We start from the raw sequence: 20,977 nt of genomic DNA, 5'->3' as shown, positions 1-20,977 counted from the left end.
CAGAAATCGTGTCTTGTGTGAAAACAATATGCAACAATATTTATGTTGTCTGTGTAACCGGAAATCACCAGAAGCTTCGGAATACTACAACTTCCTGTTTCATAATACAATACACTCAACATGCTAAAACTCCAATTTACCTAGCAAGTGAGGTGGTTTGTTCTTAAAAGATTGTAAATCTACGCAAAATAATGAACAATGAATCATTTTCTCTCAAGTAGGAAGTTTTTATAGCATAGACTATAAAAATGTATAATATTAATACAACTATTTTGAAGCAGCAAAAACGGAAGTTGAACCATTGGCGGGCTTCCTGTAAACAAACAATTGTAGTTTGCTTTCCGGTTACCTGATATTAGCTTCCGGGCGCCATGAGTATATTTTTACACACAAAATATGAATAATATAAGTTTATACACAGACAAGAAAACTACTACCGTCGTGTGAATATTAATTGCATGTGTACCCGTTATCAGTGTTTGTGTGTGTACAGATTTTTGCTATGTTTTGTCCTAAACGGCCTTCCATACAATTGCTACCTTTCCACACATAATATTTGAATAAATGTAATAAATCTGTCTTGTGTCAAACCCCCAACAAATCACATATGCACAGCACAACTGCTTTTATTCTTGTATATGCGTTTAAAACGCTTGTCCATCGCTGGGTCTCAGGTGGATATGTCAATCATTTCAACGTTGTTATTGTTGCAGTGGCTTTTGCCCTTATATTCTTCCTCTACAAAGTAATTTGCGGTTGCGTTGCAACAAAATTTCCCAGAACCAGAGCTACACCCACTTCTTTCAAGACATGAAACGGCTCGATGACAAGGTGTGCGAGTGGAATTACAGGTCTCATATTTTCACCAGGAATCTGACATATAGCCCATCCAATGTTACTGTTAAATATATATGCAGGTTTTAAGGTTTTTAGTGTAGACATTCGTCTTTTCCAGGAAGTTCATGGAGGGTTTCCTGCAAAGTTCCACTTTAGCCGTCTTCATTGAGTTCCTAAAGGAAAAAAAACACCTTTAGAGCAATCAACAACAGGAAGAAACCTTCCTTGAAAATGCAAAAGTGAAAACTTCTATTTACCTTGACTGCCTTCCACACCTCAGCTCTCTCCTCAAGGGAAACCGGCTCTTTATCAAGACGTTCCAGGTTGGGAATCAGAGTTAGAACATACGGTCGGTAGTCTGCGTTCCCGTCTAGTGGATTCTCAGACAGGATCAAGACTCGCAGGGTTTTTGACACTTGGCCAAGCGACCGCAGGCAGGTCTCGTCTAGGATATCGTTGCTTCTGAAGGAGCGACACAGGAATGTTGTGTGGTGCCTTCGGAATTAAAGAGCACTGTGAAGTCGCGTCTACCTGATGTTGAGGTACTGGAGACATTTCATTTCGGAGCTGAGCCCGTCAACATTAGCTAGTTTGTTTTTACGAAGGTGGAGAGTGGTGAGGCTCTGCAACTGATCCAAGCCCTCCAGACTTTTAATAGCATTTTGGGCCTGAGTGCAGAGAAACAACAGGACATTTTCCAGTCTAGTTTATTTATATCACGGCCAAATCATAATAAGATTTATTACCAGATATAACCGCTGCAGGTTGGGAAGGTTGATGCCTTTGGTTGTACTTAAGCGATTTCCCCTCAGCTCCAGTGTCACCAGTTTGGAAAAATGTCCACTTTCGAGACCGTTTATAGTCTGTATTCGGTTCTCTGTGGGAAAAGTTTAAAAATACAACAATAAAACCTTAAAAATAGACACCAAAATTGGGTCATATCAAAGTCAATACAAAGGTTTACAAATCATCAGGACAACCTGAAAGAATAAGACTCTCCAAAGACGGTCCAACAAGACCATCCACGTCTGTGAGCCGGTTTCCAGCCATACTCAGCCACTGCAGGTAGGCTAGCTGAGCGAAGGCTTGTCCTTGGAAGTAGGTTACGATATTCCTGTCAACCTACACAGCGGTCCTGATGTTAAATGAAAGTCAAGTGCGGGAATAAAAGTCGTTATTCTTACCTTGAGCCAAAGAAGCTGGGTGAGAGACGCCAGGGGTGAAAGGTCGGAAATGCGGTTGCTGGACACGTCCATGAAACGTAGATGAATGTAATTGCTGATGGCAACAATGTCGCTTAGTCCTCTGTTGAGTGCAAGCACATTTTTGTTAAATTCCAATACAAATTTGCTGTTGTTTGTCATTTGCTGTCATACTTGTCACTCAGGACCACTTTAATGAACGCGTGCCTCAGTCCGTTCCCTGTTCGGCACAGCAAAGAGAGACCGGGAATGATGATATCTTGACTCAGTGGGCGAAGCTGGGGAAGACACAATGTTATAGTATATATACGTTATAGTTACTAGTTACCTCTCCAAAATAAAACTGAGTTACTGAGTTATTCCACTAAAAAAGTAACTAGTTAGCAGTAAAAGTAACTATTGCAATACTCGCCCCTGCTGGGGACATAATGTACATTCGACGTGTACATTTTTACCTTTGACCTCAACGAGGTTAAAGTAATGTCTGTACTTGTATTTGGCAACATCGCTCGCCATCTAAACACCCGCCCACTTAAGTTCTCTGATTGGCTGAATACGAAATCTTACTAAACTTTAGCCAATCCTCGCTGCTTATGTGCTCACACACCAGCCTACCTAAGTTCTCTGATTGGCTGAATACGCAATCTCACTAAACTTTATCAAATCCTCATTGCTTATGTGCTCTAAACACCCGCCCACTCAAGTTCTCTGATTGGCTGAATACGCAATCTTACCAAACTTTATCAAATCCTCATTGCTTATGTGCTCTAAACACCCGCCCACCTAAGTTCTCTGATTGGCTGAATATGCAATATTACAAACTTTTAGCCTATCCTCTTTGCTTATGTGCTCTAAACACCCGCCCACTTAAGTTCTCTGATTGGCTGAATACGCAATCTCACTAAACTTAAGCCAATCCTCATTGCTTTATGTGCTCTAAACACCCGCCCACTTACTTTCTCTGATTGGGTTGAATACGCTAGATTTACTAAACCTCATTGCTTATGTGCTCTAAACACCCGCCCACCCAAGTTCTCTGATTGGCTGAATATACAATTTCACTAAACTTTAGCCAATCCTAATAGCTTATGTGCTCCAAACACCCGCCCAAACAAGTTATCTGATTGGCTGAATACGCATTTTTTTTTTTACTAAAATCCTCATTGCTTATGTGGTTATGTCAAAAAGAGCACGTATAGACAAACATGTGCAGGGCGAACCGAAACGGCGCCACGGCGACATCTGGTGGGCAATTCGAGCATTGCACACATTTAATCTGTGTACAGTAATGTGTATATTGAGCAGTGAAAGGTATACGGTAAACACAAGCAGGTGATTTATTCATTACATATATTTTACCTCAACGGCTTCGTACTCTTCCTCCTCCTCTTCTTCCTCCTCCTCTTCTTGATTGTCTTCCTGATTATCTTCCCCGTTTTCCACATCCGACGCGTCATCTTCGTCCATTTTGGTCAGTCATTTGCGGAAAGAATTGTCTCAGCTCAAGAGGAAATGTTAACTCTCGATAAACCAATTTTTTTTCCCCCTGCCAGACGATTCCCCTGTCGCTAAGGCAGGGTGGGAAGTGTTGATGGTTACCATAGAAACGGACGCCTGCAGTGTGTTCAGGGAAGCGAGGCGGAGCGTTTGCTACTTTGCTAAATACAACAATGAAGGCGTTGACAATTCTTTCATGTCTGTTATCTTTGACAGCTCACGACGGTGGGTACATTTCGACAATATAATGATTACATCAAGGGCATAACTTTGGGGCTTTAAAATAAATAAATCAAATTGTTTGTCCTATCATTTAAGTAAAAGGAATTGGCGTAATTTGGCGAGCCTCTATCAGAAATATACTGATACATTCCTATTGTGTTGAATCACTAGTTTAACAGTTTAATTTGGTGTAAATTGATTGGTCATGCTTGGCGAGTGGGCGCACGGATGACGTCAATAAAATGCGACTGTGGTACGGATGTTGGCGGTTTTTTTTTGTTGGCAGTGTTATTGTGTTCAATTAACGAAGCCCACACGTCCTCTCAAGTTCTTTAGCTTTTGTCCAAAAAAAAAGCAACTTTATTCGCCCGCTACAGTAGTCAGCAAGCTTCGACTCAATCCATTTTGTGTTTGTGTCGAAACTATTTATGCAATTCACAGCCCAGCGCCATTCATGACATGCGCAATACAGGGTGGCACACACTGTTCTAGTGGTGTGTCGTTCATGAACGAACGGGTCAAATGAACTAGTTCTTCTCTGTGAACGGAATGAACGAGGTCACCGCCTCTAAAATACCAGTTATGTATCCTTCTGACCATGATGTTGAACAATCTTTGCTTTTAAGTCATTTGACAGTTGTTTTTTTTAATAAATTTTTTAAAGGGCTACAAATAAAGTTAAGTACTCATTGAGAAACAATCACTGGTATCCAATTGTAGGTGCTGCCTTTGACTACGCACAAAAATTGTGATGTTCTAAGTTGATTCAATGACATTTATTAGTGTAAATTATATGAACACAAAATTGTTTTTCCTTCTAAAATGTCCATATTAGTCTTCCAACTTAAATGTCATAAGGCGGCCATTACCATTCTCGAACATTGCCTCCATGAGCAACAAAGATATCAAAAAGGCATAAACAGCATGTTGAGGTAGAGATGCTGCGTTCGTGACACCTGGGGGGCTGAATCGACGAAAAATAAAGACGGGCACATTTAAATTTTGATATCACATTTACCGGAACACCGTTTACTAGTTTATGCTTAAAAAAAAACATACAAGGAATCAAGAAAAATGAATGAAAGTATACAATTCTATGAATTATTGTATTCTATTAACAGTCATTTACAAACCAAAACAATACAAGACAACCTTCCTAAGCAGATATGCTTAATAGTAAAACAACACTTTTCCATCCACTCTAGTGGCGGAAAAATGTGCTCATCCAAAAAAACGTACAGTTAGAATTGTACACAGTACCACTAGAAGTCATTCACTGAATGACAAAGTGTAAAGCGTTAAATTAAATCGCTGCATAGACCGTTAGGATTCCGTTAAAGTCCAAATCTATGCATACATTTCAAGATGATAATAAAGCTCGTTTGTTAAACACGAGCTTTAAAAGTAAGCGAGAACATAAAATGGCATCGTTGAGAAAGAAAAGCAAAACAAAAAAAGGTGCATTCTGTGCAAAATCCCGCCCTCTACTGCCGCGGGGTCGGGGGCCAAGAGGTAAATATGAAGTGAATCCAAATGTGGTGTTAATAGGCGAGTGTAAATGCTTCGTCCTGCGTCGAACGAACGCAGTCTACTCTATTTGCATATTGTGCAACAGAAGCCCCTTTTTCACACCTCCTTGGAGCATCCGGGCGCCGAGGCTTGATCCTGTGATTCCGTCGCTAAAGAGGAAGAGTTAAATGAGTTGAATGCAGTCGCCCAAAGTGCTAGTTCTATGAAGGTTATTGTCGGAGCCATTAATTAATTTTGATTGATTTTTGTAGGTGCATGATAGTTTAAATTTGAATAGTGGTGTTTGTTATTGTTATGATATTATTTAGATTTGTTGTGATCACATGGATAAGGGAAGTAGGTCAAATGGTTATGGGCGGTGACGCTTCGGTAATATAGTCACCTGTTCACATGGGTTGCCGTATTTTTTGTTGACCGCTACTTTGATTATGAGTTTGTGCACGGTATCATAAGTTGATTATTATTATTTTTCTTTAATAAAATGTTAAACTCATTTTTTGATTTTTTTTGTGCGGCGCGTCAGACAAAGTAAAGGCCCGGCTTCAGCCTCTCAACAACTCTTTTGTATGAAGTCGCTATAGTTATAGTGTTACATGGAAACATTTGCAATAAATTTTGGAGAACTACAAAGCACACTAACATGGAAAGGAAATAATTCTGCTTACATGGAGTTCAACCTCCTTTTCTTAGAGTGAGGTGCTTCCAGTCCTTCTGTACATCTCTGTGATAAAAAAAACAACAACAACAAAAAAAAAACACGACTACAGAATCAGTAATTTGCTCACATACAAGAAATAATAAGTTGGACTAACCTCTTTGCTTGCACTTTCCTGCATTCTTTTCTGCTCCAGATTTTGCTGCACGCAAAAAGGAAAAAAAGCTCAAACAGTGCATGTTTTTTTACATTGGAAAAATCTTGTGGCACACCACTAACCAAAATTGTTACAAAATGTCACCACGATCACACGTGCATTGAAAGGTCTATGGGAGGAACAAGGTAGGTGTTGCCACACGGACCAATATTACATTGCTATGCCGGTCTTTACACCACAGACACTCCACAGTAGCCACGTTTTTACATGACCACTTTTTCTCTTTCCCAATGACCTTTCGGGAAACAATGGTATCCATAGAAGGGAATATTCCAATCTCTTGTCTACGTAAACATCAACATCACGTGATACCGACTTCCTCGAGTTTTTCTTTCACTTGTTGGAATAACTCTGTATTGTCAGTTTTTCGTCTGTCCGGTCTTGAAATTTAGTTTGAATCAAAAACAAACTTTGCTTAGGAGTCCAGTGCCGATTGCTCGCCTCCATTTTTAAAACCGAAGAACGTCTGGATCTGAACGTGTTACGTCATATACGTCAGCATGCGCTGAAAGAACGCACCCAGGATCAATTTAAACAGGAAAAGATCAAATTCAATCTTGCTAATACAGTAAACCTCGGATATATTGGATTCAATTGTTCCCACTGGTTTTGTCCAATATAAGCGAAATCCGTTATATGCGTATACCGGAAAATGTCCGTTTTAAGCATATATCGGATTTATATCCGGTATATGCGTAAATGGGATTTTATCCGTTATAAAAAGGCACTTCCTTGACTATGTTTCCAATGTACCTGGACACGCAGGCAACGCTGCAAACGCTGCAAATGACGTTGTATAGCGGCCTGTCACGATTCGGCGAATCGGAGCGCCACGATGCGGCCATCCGATATATGCGAGGGAAATTTAAAAAAAAAATCCGATATATGTAATGAATTTTTATTGGAAATGCATTACAGAAAAATCGGTTCTTTTTTTATCTGTCTGTTGTGAGCGAATTTCCGATACATCTGAGTCCGATATATCCGAGGTTTACTGTATTTTATAATTAAACTCGGGACATGTTTTATATAGATATATATTTTCTTTAATAAAATAGGACTTGTGAATAAAATATAGAAGTTTAGATTGTGTTTCACAGATGGCGGTAATGCACACACGAAAGCTGCTTTCCAACCGCTAATAAACAACAGAAGAAGAAAAACACCACGAAGACAAATTTCCGTTTGAGCGGGTACAAGATACCTGAATCGGATTGCTTAAAGGAATATTCCATCCTTGTTCAATTCTTTCCGTTTGAGCAAATATACCAAATGTAATTGGAATATTTGGGTCCATGTATTCATGGCTATTGACATAATATTTGCAAATGATGACTAATCAATGTTAATTATAAAAAGTGATATTGGATAATTCCTCACGGCACACCTGACGGTTTCTCAAGGTACACTAGTGTGCATTTTATCCAATTAGATGAGGTTGGTTTTGTAACGGCGTGAAACGAAACAAACCTTGTGGAGTTCGGACAGCTGCTGGTGGCGAAGAAGGGCCTCTCTGCTCGGAAACTGTCTCCTACACAGCAAACAGGCCAGTTTGGCCCAGTCGGTGAGTCTCCCTTCCTTGTCATCTCTCTCGCCTCCTTCTTCCTCGCTGTCGCTTTCAGCGCTATACGCTGGGACAAGACCCGGGTGCTGAGGAGGCGAAGACTACGTGAAAGATAAAAGGATATATTTGTAGGGTATTTGTAGTCTATGCGACAAAATCGACAAAGAGCATGCTCTTACTTCTGTTTGTCTGAGCTGGTCCAGAAACATCTGCGGCCGTTCTAATAGCGCCCCCTGTGAGGCAGAGAAACACTTTTATTAAAAAAAAAGTTACAAATTCTTGCACAGCAGGACTCAATTTTTGTCATAAATTAATAATAAATAAACCTTGATTTGAGTATTTCTGTCATATGAAAGGCACAATATATTGTATATTGCACATTTAGACAATATGCAAAAGCAAGAAAAGGGGGGGTTGTGACGCCTCTATTTTTAAGGCTGTGCTGCAGCTTGGGACTTATATGGAAGTACATCACACCTTTTTTTCCAAAACAGCGTAGCCTGCATCAGCGCTGGCAGATTCTCGGCGATCCGTGGAACCGGCTGCAGGGGAAGAAGAGACCGAGCGCATGTTCTCCTTATGTCGGTTCAGAGTCTTGGCCCATCGCTCCATATCTTTGGCAATCTATTAACACAAACAGGAGCGATTTAGGTGCGTGCAATCAAACTAAGTGTAGCGTGAATTATGTGCGTTAAGATAATGGGCACTATTTTCGGTATGTTGCCGGCACGGCGCACCCACGCCTCCGTCCCTCCCACTAGTAGAAGTGGCAAAGATGGAGGAGAGAAGGCGTGAGAGGGTTCAACACAGCCGAGTGTAATATTAACCAATCAAATGAACACCTCTCATTGCCTTTGAATGCGTAGGGCCCACTGGACTGCACATCAGAGGCCACAATGTGCGTCATGCACCCCGGAGGCCATGTCACCTGTTCCTGACAGTGACATCAAACACAGCAGCAGGCTAATCCAGGCATCGTGCTTGTGATCCTGGGTATCTCCTCATGCTCTTTGAGGAAAAATGCCCCCCCCCCCCCCCCGCCCCCCCAACCACCCGCTTCAGGGCACCTTTGGCATCCTGTGTTGTCATGAAATTTTCACTGCGCCAAGCTGACAATGTCTCAACCATCTCGGTGCAGCCTAGTCTACCAAATTGAATGCGCACATAATTACCACTGTGTGGGGTGCGCCCCAAAATTAGAGCCCCATGTATTTACCTAAACATGAAAATTAAAAAAAAACTAAAAGAGTGAAGACCATATGATTTCCCTTTAACACTCATTGTGTGAAACGTACCTGCTGAGCAGTTTTACTCTTGGGTTTATCTTTTTTCTCCTTACTGCCATTGTTAGCAAACATGGAGTCCACTTGGGCTGCACAATCACCAGTGGGGGCACCTTCTGTGTTTGACTGGCCGGAAGGTGCCGGAACGTATGTGTGCTTCTCTCCCTCCCAGTACATGAAATGCTGAGTGTGAGGGTTGTAATAGTACTGCAAAATAAGGTAAAAACTGTGATTAATAGGCCGAAATAGTATTAAAGGGGAAGTGCACTTTGTTTTGGAATTTTGCCCATCATTCACAATCCTTATGTGAAACATGAACATATTTCTTTCCTTTTTCTGTGCATTATAACACAAGAAAACAAGTTAATTTCAGCTAGCTTACAATGCAGTCATTGGGACACACCCATCTCGACTATAAATCCCTCTTAAAAAACATTGCATCATTTGAAATACCTGCTGTGATCATGCATCAACATGTCAAAGTTACAGTATCTTGCCGACAGAAACGTCTTTCCCCAGCGTATTGATGCTAGCGAGATACCACAACATACTCATTCAAACACGGAAGAGTGGATACAGAGCTCTCGATTTCACTACAAAAACTCAACAAGATGCTGGTTTGCCGTTAGCATCATTTCTTATCCGAGGACTGGAGCACACGTCTCGTGCTGGAAGACACAGCCATCCCAAGGAGAGCAGACAAAATAGCCAAGAAAATAGGTTTCTTGGGAGGAGGGGGTTAAATCATCAAAGTAGGGCAAGATACTGCACCTCGTTTTCTTGTGTTATAATGTTCATGTTTCATGATGGGCACCATTCCCAAAAAAGTGCACTTCCCCTTTAACTTCTGGCTCATATTTTTACTTTACCGGTGCGTACCTGTGAGTTTGGGTCATAATACAGTCCTGTCAACGGGTCGTAATAGTAGCCAGAACTTTCATCATATTGGTATGTAGATACATCCGGTAAAGCTAAAGCACAACAAGATTGGATATGTCAACATGCATTTCCCGATAACAGAAACCTGACAAGGTCAAGTTCAGACATGTGCAGACCACGTAAGTCTTACGATATCGTTGGAGCTCATGTTCAGTGCCTGGCGTTGCAGGCTGGCTGGCACCGGCCGCTTGTGGTTTTCCAACTATTTCAACCTGTAAAAAACACAAAGATGAGGTAATGCAAAAAGATGGCGATGATTGACAAATGGTACCTGGCCGGCTGGGGTGGTGGAAGCCGTTTTGGTGATGGCAGCCGGAGTATGTTGAGGAGGCTGCTGCACAACACCTAGACAGGATGTCGCGGCCTTAGCTGGAATCACTGCAGCTTGAAGGAATATGTTAAAGTCAAGTGTATATAATCACACATCATATAGGAAACATCTCAGCAAATGATAATCAACCTGGAGTAGTTCCTCTTGTATAAACCCCCATTAGGGGTTTTCCTGGATTCGGCAATGTAGAAACCCTGGAGTCTGCCTGGACTTTAAAATGCAGCCCATCTGGCACAGAATAGTCATTACCACCCTGGTTGTACGTTATGGCCGCTCGCTGCTGATACAGCTCACTATATTCCGCGCCTTGCCCTCCAGCTGAACCATTTTGTGCATTCTGAGAATGAAAAACACATTGAACAAATGAATGACAATACATCATGATGTAAACCCTGCAGGGCATCTCTGTACAATGTACTTATTGTTTTCACTGAGGGTGAGGTTTTGGAAAAAAGAACGTTTTCATGTAAACAAAGGAAAATCTGTTTTACAAGACACCTTGTATGGGCATTGGCTACGTTTACATGCAGTCACATAACCCTATCTTAACCAGTATATTAGCAATAACCCAATAAACCCTTTTGAAAAGCCTGAATATGCTCTTAGTCTGGTTTAAAACCAGAATATATATATTACTCCTTTTTCAATCTGAATATTGGGTCATCGGGATATCCCATTGAAAGCAATATTGATTTATGTTCTGCACATGTTCCATTCAAAAGGAATCTTGGATCTTTGACAGGAAGTATTGAATTTGAAAACATGTTCTGTGTTTCTTCTTGCTCTGGTCCGGTCGCTCCAAATGCGCATAACAAAAACATCAAGTAACGGCAAATAAAATGTCATGGTACAGGGAAGTTGTAGTTGTAGTTTCCTGACACAGAGCAAATCTGTTTAGCATATAAGGGCATTTAGATCAACAATACTATCTGCCCCAATGGCTGGACGGGACCAAAAAAAAAAAAAAAAAAAAAGACATTTTTAGGTAATTGATTAAAAAAAAGAAAAAAGAATTTGAAAACATGGCGGCATGCAAAACTGCACATTTTTGGAGCGAGGAGAAGACAGAATAATGTTTATGTCCTTTATGTCTATTGACCAGGGGTGGGCAAACTTTTTGACTCGCAGGCCACATTGATTTAACAAAACGGGGGGGCAGACTATATATTTTACACGCAACAGTCCACCTGGTATTATTGTATCTGTAAAAGTGTCATGCAATCTGCTATTATTATTTTATATTTATATTTAAATATTTTATATTTAAATATTTTTATTTAAATATTTTATATTTAAATATTTTAGAATTTATTATTATTATTATCATCATCATCATTATGCTTGTGTCCCTTTTTTCAGGAGTACTTTGTAAACAACAGACCACATCAAATAACAAAATTGATACAACCATCAAAAGGTTGGCTCAAGCCATGATGCCAGTTCGTATGTTGAGTTTAAATGAAATACTTTGGAAAGAACGAACGGGCCGTATTCAAACACTTGGCGGGCCGGATGTGGCCCCCGGGCCGTAGTTTGCCCACCCCTGCTATAGACGCTTTAATCGTGTTGTTTTTGTATACAAATATCCCGATTGTTTACAATTACCATGTATACAGAAATAACACGTTTTTCTTCAGGCATGTAAACGGGTGATTCCGGATGTTTCAGAAACCGGAATATTGACTGCATGTAAACGTAGCGATTGTCTGAAATAAAAGCTACGATGCTGTGCTTCGGGTTACCTGTGTGACAGCCCACTGTGCTGCAGCAATTGCTGTGCTGGCCACCGTAGCAGCACTCACTTTACTGCTGTCTGTCAGAAACACATCTCTGGGTGGGGGGGCAAAAATGATTGTGGTGAAAGAACAGATAACAGTGAACAAAGAGTCAATAGTCTCCCTAATAAGAGATGATAATTAAGCTAACCTCAAAGATATTGTTGTTCTGTTTCAGTATGAATCCTGCACTAAGGGAGCCCAATATTGCACCCAACATGCCTCACTCAAGACTATACATTCAGCAATATTTTAACAATATGCACTATTTTTTTTTATTTTACATTGCTACCAGCATAAGCCTTACCGTTTGGAACCTTTGGCAAACTCCACAACAACCACCTTCCCATCAACACACAGAGGTGGTTGGAGAGCCTGCAAGATCTGTAGCAGCTGGGACGCCTCCTAGTTACAAAACAGGGAATCCCGTGAGTAAAAGGGTGACAGTTTCATTTCTTCCCGTGATGCTTCTCACCACGATGGTGGTGAGCTGCAGAAAAGCAAAGCCCCTGTTGAGATGCGTGTGCTTGTCCTTGATGAGGCGAATGTTGGAAGGCGACAGCGTGGCAAATGAAGCCAAGGAGGACAAAATGGCTTCCACTGACGTGTGCGGGCCGAGGTTTCTGAGTATCAGAGCTGGCGTTGAGGAAAAGATTATTTTAGTTTGACTTTCAGATAAGAAGCAGCTAATATCAAATCAGGTTGTAAGCTAAACAACTCACTGTCGTTGGCAACATCCGCCTGCTGTGCGACTTGGCCCGGGAGGACGGAAAGACTAGAGCAGTGAAAGGGTGCCGGAAGGGGCAGCAAACCTTGAGCTCCCTCCTTTTTAAGACCTTGACCAAAATCTTTTTGCAACTGGGGCAACTTCAGTTCAGCCTCTGAAAAAAAAAAAAAATACATCTTTGAGCGTGTGCTAGCTTGCAAACAAGACAATGTATAGAAACAATCTTTACCCGATTTGGGTGCGCTGCATTTGAAGCACCTTTCCCTCCTCTTAAAGTTTTGCACACCACACTGAAACAGTGAAATATGTATTAAAAAAAGCCACTGCTGTGACTGAGCGACTATCCGAAATGAACCTTGTTGCAAAGCCAGTCCTCATTGGCTCGCGGTTTCGGGTTGCTGTAGTGCATCGACACCCGATGTCCCAGAATCAACAGCACGCCCTGAAAGAAGTAGTAAAGAGAGGGAGGGGAACATATGATATGACTATCAGCAATAATTAGGCCACACACATCAGAGTGAGGCCTCATCTCAGAGATGAGAGTGAATTAGGGGGACCAGAGAGAGAGAGAGGGAAAGAAAGAAAGAAACTAGAACGGAATCGGAAAGACAGAGGACAAATGAGAATAGGAACCTTCAGCTTTAAAGAAAGATTGTACGTTGATGTCCTTCTGTGTATTTATTGCACTGTTGGACTGTGCCCCCCCCCCTTAAGGGGAATTCTCCTCACAGTATTGTAGACATCACCTCTCCCTTACACCATCTTCTACAAAAAACTATGTGATATAATTGAAGTATTTGGGTATACTCTACATACAATCCCATTCTATAAATAGTATTTAACACTTAGACAGTAAGAAAGTAATAATACAGTAAACCTCGGATATATCGGATTCAATTGTTCCCACTGGTTTTGTCCGATATAAGCGAAATCCGTTATATGCGTATACCGGAAAATGTCCGTTTTTACGCATATATCGGATTTATATCCGGTATATGCGTAAATCGGATTTTATCCGTTATAAAAAGGCACTTCCTTGACTATGTTTCCAATGTACCTGGACGCGCAGGCAACGCTGCAAACGCTGCAAATGACGTCGTATAGCGGCCTGTCACGATTCGGCGAATCGGAGCGCCACGATGCGGCCCATCCGATATATGCGAGGGAAATTTAATGGAAATGCATTGGAACGGGACTGGAGATTTTGTCCGAAATAGGCGAAATCCGTTATAAAAAATCCGATATATGCAATGAATTTTTATTGGAAATGCATTACAGAAAAATCGGTTCTTTTTTTATCTGTCCGTTGTGAGCGAATTTCCGATATATCCGAGGTTTACTGTAGTATGAGTTATGTTTTGCATGTGTTTTTGCAACAGTCATATCATTATTACTTACCTGTCTTCCTGAGCAAAAACCGCATGCTACAATTTAACGTAAAGCATGCGTGAGGTGACAGTGCGTCTTCCCCCGTTGCGTATAGGTATGCAATGTGTGTGTGTGATGTGTGTTCGGGAGAGTGACCTGGTTGGTCTCCATCCAGCAGGTGGCCTCCTGTATGAGATTAAACTCGACGAAGGCGAATCCTCGGCTCTGACCTGGACACCGCCCGGCGCCATGGTTACCGAATAACAACAACAACAACATGACAACAACGCAGTGAGGGGTTAGTGCTTTGTGTACAGAGGAGAGAGAGAGACCCTGTATCAGCACTAATTTAAAAAAAAACAAACAAGCGGTCTCCTTTGGAAACGTAACAGCAAGGAGAGCCACTTTTAAGAGGAGGCGATGACGTTTTTCAGTGACGTCAATCAAGAAAGGAGAGACTTCTCACACCTCAATTTAACACGAACCCATGTGTCAACACAAGAAACACACAGTGCAGTCATTTAATGGTCGACATTATGAACTGACAACATCCACATACTTATCGAGGGTATGTCACGCATATTTTTAGCGGCTAAATTAGTTAGTTTTAGTAAGCCGGTGTGATTTGTCCAAAAAAAAAAAAAACTACATAAAGTGTGTGAAAAACAGTACTGTGGATGCCCGTGTGGCTGAGTCAAAGAACACACATGCATAGCAGTACTAGAGGTTAGCACGTGTAAACACCACCACAACAACGCAGCACGCAGTAACGCTGACCATGAGCTACTTTACTATCAGGTCATCCATTACGTTTTTTGTGAGCTTTGTCCGTGTACTCAGAATACACAAATATGGTAGATTAATGACGGGAGATGAAGGGGGGGGGGGGAATACAGGTAAGTGTTATGGATAAAAATTATAAACTTGACTTGCAGAAATGGTGAGATACTCCTCTGACACATGTGAATGTTTTTAATTGTGTCAGCGTGATGAAGACACACACACACACACACACACACAAAGAATAAGAATATCCACTCACTGAGTGTTTTTTTTGGAAACATTTAACAAAAGAATACAACATTCTAACTACATTCATAGGGCAGAAAAGTGGAAAAAGCATCATAGGTCCCCTTTAATATTAAAGGGGATGCCTTGAGGGCCCTATTCCTGCTCACACACTATTTATGTTGGCTGCCAGCTGATGACAGTGATTTGACAAAGTTTAGCAACTATTGTTGAACATGCAGCCAATCATAACAACATTGTGACTACAAATTGTTGATTTTTTTTGGGTGTGTATGCGTTATAGAAATCTATGTGAATACCAATCTATGTGAATTATTTTTATGCAACTCCCAATTGTGAAAGTTACACACCAAAATTAGCGACATATGCTAAGTGTTATTTTATTTTTTGAGCCGGTGACATGCAGCGACTTTTTAAGGTTAAATGGATGGCCGTGGGTGAGTCCAAAAATTAAAAAATACATAGAAATGGACAAGTTCTCACCTGATGATTTGTTCCTCATGAGCCGAACCTCTCTAGGCTGGATCCCCTGTTCCTGAAGTCTTGCCCGGATCTGTTGACACATTTCTATTAAACATGAACGCACCAACAAAATTGCATCACAATGGCGGAAAAACACAAAAAAAGGGCAACATATAAACATTCACAAACCTCATTAGCAGTGGCGTTGGGAGGGAGCATTCGAAGCATTATAATGTTGCTGGGCTTTTGATTGTAGTCCATATCAGCACGGTAATCCTGGTCCCTTTGATCCAGCTCCTCTTGAGACAAATCTGGCTCAGAACTACAACCATGTTCCTCTGGTTTGACTGGAAATGTCTGTATATATCAATAATAAATTAGCAATACATATAACAAATGAAGTAAGTTTGAGGTTAAAAGCTCCGGTTGTAGTCCGACTTACTTTTCTCATTCTTGCTGCATACGGGAATCTTTGCTCCTCTTTGTGTATGCGTATGTTGTGCTCCATTTGTGGACCACCACAACCCCAGTCACCTTCTCTACTTCCTAAATGTAGGATAGAGTTGTCAGCACAGGTTTTACCAGCATTACTATTCCCACTGTGGACCCTGGTTGACCTGCTAAGGTGTCTGGAGATGTTTCACTCTGAATATAGGGTCTGTCCTCATTCATTCCGGTAATACAGTCTGCATCTGCAGCCTCCTCGTCGTGGCCATAACCACGGTAATCCATGTCCCGAAAGTTGAGGTCATTATGGCTGTTGCAATATCGACCCATGCGATCACCTCGCCCACCCCTGAACACAGATGACACCTTACTTATATGACAAATGACCTCCTCTGATGATGAAAAGTGATCTGAAAACACACACAGCTCACCTCCCCTCGGTGTCCATACTGATCCACTGACGCTATTCCCAGTTCCAGCATAAACACCCTGAAGGTAAAATTATTTTCAATAATCAATTGGAACAAAACTCAAAACAGACATTTCCGTATAAGAGTTTTCTAAATTACGGATAGAAATACTGAACGTCGGGTTGACATTTCCTGTATCTACTCCTGCATTACGATGTAGATATTACACTTTGAGAACTTTGAATCACGGTCCCTGCTTAACCACGCCAAACATTAATACACGATAAATAATATACAATAGTAAGATTGTATTGTGTATAATTATGAGTAACACAACAGACCAACAAGCCTTTTCAACAATGACGTGTGACGGTCATGTTAGCCTCCAGGCTAACTACGCTAAGCAATGCTAGCAAGTTGTCCCCAGCGTTTATCAGTTCTTGTGTGTCCTTGACATTACAGATATGATAATAATGGGAATACTTACCAGCTTTTTATACAACCCACATTCGCCAAGTTAACACTGTCGCCAAAATGAAATTGTTTTAATTTCGAACGCCGAAAATAAAATGGCCACAGTAAGGTACCATTTGAGTGGGAGGGACCAATGCGTTACTCTATTCTGATTGGACAACGGCTACATTAAGGTCGCTGATAATTGGGCGAAAGAAATGGGCGCAGACAAAAGGGGGCTGTCACGTGATGCTGATGTTTCCGTTTTCAGAGCTCTGTTGAATTAGCAATTCAAACCAAAATAAATGAATTAAAACATGCCCTTTTCAACAGAATACCCTAAAACCAGCTTTATTCAGGGGAAACAAAAATAAATGCAGAAATCCCAACGCCGAAGAACAAAAAAAACAACAACAAAAAACCCACCCGCCAATGAATTCAATGACACTATGGTTACAAAATCAGCTAATCAGGATTAATTGCGTGTTAAAAAAAAAACAACAAAGACAATGATAGTCAACATTATAAAGTTATAATACAATAGTAACAATCATTAAGAATGCTGAAGAGATTTGAGTCAAAGGCAAATAAAATACACATTAAAATGTCCTTACAAGGCCTTGTGAGACAAATAGTACATCATGGACATTATAGTAATAAATCCATCATCTACTGGAAATAATATTGAAATTTATCAACTACACTACTCAAGATTTGACCCACTGATTTAAAAAAAAAAAAAATCAAATCTCTTTCACACATACAAAGGTCCTAAAAGTCTCGAGATAACCTGATTGTGCCTCTACTTATTATGGTCGTCCATAAAGTGGAGGTTTCTATATCACTCTGAGAAGCATTTTATTACCAGGCCGAGCCAAACGACATGGCGATCGGTGGGGGTGGGGGGGTAACTGGCATGGACACAAGTGGTTTAGATAGACAAACACGGTACGTACACACAGCCATAAAATGTACACACATTCACTGCATGCAGACCTGCACTAGAGGAAACAAAGCACCACGTGGCTGCACTCATACATCTACTCTATAGATATCGGTATGGGGGGAAAAAATACCTCATGAAATCTGATTTGGGCCTGAGTCAGAAGATAGGCCTGATGGGAGGCAAGCCAACAGAGGTGTTCAAATGTTTGGTACTACAAATGACAAATAGCGTCTCATCAAGTTATGTGACTCGGTCCGATTACTACTCTCAAGGCACTACATGTAGGCGATACTGTGTAGTAAGAAAAACACTTAAGACATCGTCTCGATCAATAACCTTATAATGTTATATTTATCACTTATTTACCTGTGAGATGTGCCCATTGACTTATGCCTTTGTCTCCGTGACGATGTTGGCACGTTTGAACCCCCCGAAATTGTTGCAGATGTGTTTGATTTTGCCGTTGTGCAATGGGTGATCGATCACAAATTGAGCGGCCATATGTTTGTTTAGGCCCCCACGCCCCCTCCCACCGCCCCAGCTCTATTCTCCATGTGCGCTGGAGGGTCAGCTTCCCATTCCGCCGCAACTCTATAGCAGAACACATGTGGACTTCTTGCAGCGCTTTTTGGCTTGCAACGCCGCACGAGTCGCCATCTCAAAAACCTCCCGCACGCCATCTTTGGTTTTGGCGGAGCACTCCTGGTAGCCAGAGGCGTTGATGCGGCTCGACATCTCTTTGCCGTCGTCGTATCGAACGGGTTCCTGTAAAACATTTCAACCAGACTCTTTATATTTAGATTTTCGGAAAACAAAAGATAATATTGTGAAATGCCAGACCTGTTTCATCTTGGCAAGCTCCCGTCTGGTGTGCTCATCATTACGCAGATCTTTTTTATTGCCCACCAGGATGATGGGAACATTTGGACAAAAGTGTTTCACTTCAGGCGTCCACTTTTCTGGAATGTTCTCTACAGCGAATTGAACAGACATTAGGACCATATGCCGCATTGATGTTGAAATCCAAAGTATTCAGGGGGGTGAGCGTTGAATAAACCGTACCTAAACTGTCGGGGCTGTCAACTGAGAAACACATGAGAATAACATCTGTGTCCGGGTAGGAGAGAGGCCTCAGTCTGTCATAGTCCTCCTGGCCTGCTGTATCCCAAAGTGCCAGTTCCACCTGAAAGGAGAGGAAGAGCATTGCATGGTGAACTTTTAGCAGATAAAAAGACAATATGAAGCAGAAACATGTCATAAATCTCATAAAAATACAGCAAAGATAAACTAATTCTGGTAGACTAAAACTAACACTAACTGCATTGAGTATATTGATTCAAGGTACACTAAATACTATCAGCGGGAAAAAAACAAGCACAAAATACATATTTGCTAGTATGTTAAATCAATACGCTGAGGAAAGAAGTTTCTGTAGTGTTTTAAATCATCACAATACAGCAAGATACTGCAACTATTACATGTTATTGTCATGCATTTCAGGCATGTCAGGCATTTCCCAATGACATGCATTGTTATCTCGCTCATATTAACTGGTTTCTTGTGTTACAATGCACAGAAAAAAAGAATGAAATATGCGTATTGTGAAATAACCACATTAAATCACTAGGAACCCTATTTTCTCCAGCCAATAAAAAGTCACCTGTTTGCCGTCCACTTCAATGTCCGCCACGTAGTTCTCAAACACAGTGGGGACGTAGACCTCTGGAAACTGGTCCTTACTGAAGACGATGAGGAGACAAGTCTTCCCACACGCACCATCTCCAACAATAACCAACTTTTTCCTAATGGCAGCCATCTACGGACAAGAAAAAAATATGTATGTGTAGTTTATTCCAATTTGAAGAGTCTTTTGCGATGCGATGTTGTTGATAACCTTTCCATTACTGACTGTATTGATCCAATACACAAGAGTCTCAAGAGGTTTTATCAAAATTCTGCTTAAAGAAAGCACCTGATCCTCTAAGTTTCACCAGTGATTTTGTCTAAATGTTATGGTTCCCTTTTCACATCATATGGCCCAGTGTGTGTCCGCGAACACCACGAAATATGCAGTCAATCCATCGTTTATACCACTTGCTGGAGCCTATCCCAGCTGACTTAGGGACTGCCAACCAAGCCACGATGAAAGCACATTAATAAAATATGATAACTTGATTTAATCATATTGAAATCATGATTATAACGGAAATGCACTTTGTGTTTAATAGATGATTTCTGTCTTTAAACATATTTTTTTTTCCCGGAAAACGGTTTTGAAAACAAATGGTCATCTTATAGTATTATATGATGATGCAGTGTAATTGTACAGCACTATAAACACTGTTTAATCAAAACCATTCTGACAATGTCAATATTATTATTCTTGTAGAAGCATACATGCAATTACTGCACCGCATTACATATAATAAATGCACCTAATGTTGTGTCAAGCATATGCTCTCAGTGATTAAAAGGTGAAAGACTGTAGAGATGGCATAATAAGTATATAACCATAACATCAGTTCATTAGACATGGAGACGTTGCCTCCATGTTCCTGCTTATAAACAAATAGCAGCAGTTTTGGTGGCGACTGTTCGTAAGATAACTTTTTACTGTCAATTTCTAACCGTAGACGGATATTTCCAATAATTAGTAAATAAAATAACTAGTTGACTCCGCACTAACGGTTTAGCTCAGTATTACTAGCAGATTAATAAATGGGCTAAACGTAGAGCATTAATAGTGTACTGTATCCTGGGCCTGTCAAGCTAGCTAACTTTAGCAAGGGAGGCTAATGGGGGTTTTCCTTGGTTTATATAACTGTCAATTAAAGTCTACATTGCGACAATACACACAATGAAATCACCCCAGCATCTTTGTATTTAACTTATAAACATAAAGCTGCTAACTAAAGTTATAAAGCTGTCGCTGGAAAGAGAGTTACCGCTAGATGTTCCCGTGTCCTCCTTTCTGCTCTTCCTTCCCGACCGACTTAACTCCGCCCATCCCTGGAACGCATGCGCAGGTGGGCATCACTTGTAAATGTTATCATGTGATGTTCCTTAATGAAACTTGTGAAGTA

The 20,977-nt window shown here is 41.0% G+C and overlaps 3 protein-coding genes across 9 annotated transcripts; all 3 read right to left on the bottom strand.

The window, feature by feature from the left end:
* Positions 1–610: 610 nt before the first annotated feature.
* Positions 611–3,910, bottom strand: LOC131136651 (leucine-rich repeat-containing protein 23-like). 3 transcript variants are annotated; one of them, XM_058083766.1, is made up of 8 exons: positions 3,399–3,910; positions 2,214–2,317; positions 2,022–2,142; positions 1,818–1,959; positions 1,584–1,714; positions 1,369–1,505; positions 1,095–1,296; positions 611–1,010 (listed from the first exon to the last, which is right to left on the bottom strand). In XM_058083766.1, exons 1-8 carry the CDS (start codon positions 3,504–3,506, stop codon positions 990–992), a joined length of 966 nt encoding a protein of 321 aa, XP_057939749.1. In that variant the 5' UTR covers positions 3,507–3,910; the 3' UTR covers positions 611–989. The 3 variants fall into 3 exon arrangements, with proteins under 3 accessions (XP_057939749.1, XP_057939748.1, XP_057939750.1); XM_058083765.1 differs by having other exon boundaries at positions 1,095–1,299; positions 3,399–3,902; XM_058083767.1 differs by lacking the exon at positions 3,399–3,910 and adding an exon at positions 2,495–2,585 and having other exon boundaries at positions 1,095–1,299.
* A 152-nt stretch (positions 3,911–4,062) lies between these two features.
* Positions 4,063–18,056, bottom strand: LOC131136630 (RNA-binding protein 10-like). Of its 5 annotated transcripts, none has more exons than XM_058083721.1 (24): positions 16,983–18,056; positions 16,517–16,574; positions 16,256–16,434; positions 16,081–16,184; positions 15,828–15,995; positions 15,660–15,729; positions 14,304–14,377; positions 13,135–13,221; positions 13,009–13,069; positions 12,775–12,933; positions 12,528–12,688; positions 12,360–12,457; positions 12,020–12,107; positions 10,407–10,614; positions 10,218–10,330; positions 10,077–10,158; positions 9,887–9,978; positions 9,020–9,214; positions 8,202–8,348; positions 7,904–7,957; positions 7,631–7,825; positions 6,101–6,145; positions 5,954–6,009; positions 4,067–5,437 (listed from the first exon to the last, which is right to left on the bottom strand). In XM_058083721.1, exons 2-24 carry the CDS (start codon positions 16,531–16,533, stop codon positions 5,347–5,349), a joined length of 2,544 nt encoding a protein of 847 aa, XP_057939704.1. In that variant the 5' UTR covers positions 16,534–16,574; positions 16,983–18,056; the 3' UTR covers positions 4,067–5,346. The 5 variants fall into 5 exon arrangements, with proteins under 5 accessions (XP_057939708.1, XP_057939707.1, XP_057939706.1 ...); XM_058083722.1 differs by having other exon boundaries at positions 10,218–10,324; XM_058083724.1 differs by lacking the exon at positions 16,256–16,434 and having other exon boundaries at positions 4,065–5,437.
* Positions 18,057–18,216: 160 nt separating this feature from the next.
* Positions 18,217–20,929, bottom strand: LOC131136661 (rho-related GTP-binding protein RhoA-C-like). Its single transcript, XM_058083797.1, has 5 exons — positions 20,840–20,929; positions 19,555–19,710; positions 18,957–19,077; positions 18,735–18,865; positions 18,217–18,659 (listed from the first exon to the last, which is right to left on the bottom strand). Exons 2-5 carry the CDS (start codon positions 19,708–19,710, stop codon positions 18,486–18,488), a joined length of 582 nt encoding a protein of 193 aa, XP_057939780.1. The 5' UTR covers positions 20,840–20,929; the 3' UTR covers positions 18,217–18,485.
* Between the last annotated feature and the right edge of the window lie 48 nt (positions 20,930–20,977).

Source organism: Doryrhamphus excisus, chromosome 10 (genome assembly GCF_030265055.1).
Source record: "Doryrhamphus excisus isolate RoL2022-K1 chromosome 10, RoL_Dexc_1.0, whole genome shotgun sequence".
Classification (NCBI taxonomy): domain Eukaryota; kingdom Metazoa; phylum Chordata; class Actinopteri; order Syngnathiformes; family Syngnathidae; genus Doryrhamphus; species Doryrhamphus excisus.
The sequence above is the reverse complement of the archived record's forward strand: the minus strand, read 5'-3'. Positions and strand labels throughout refer to the sequence as shown.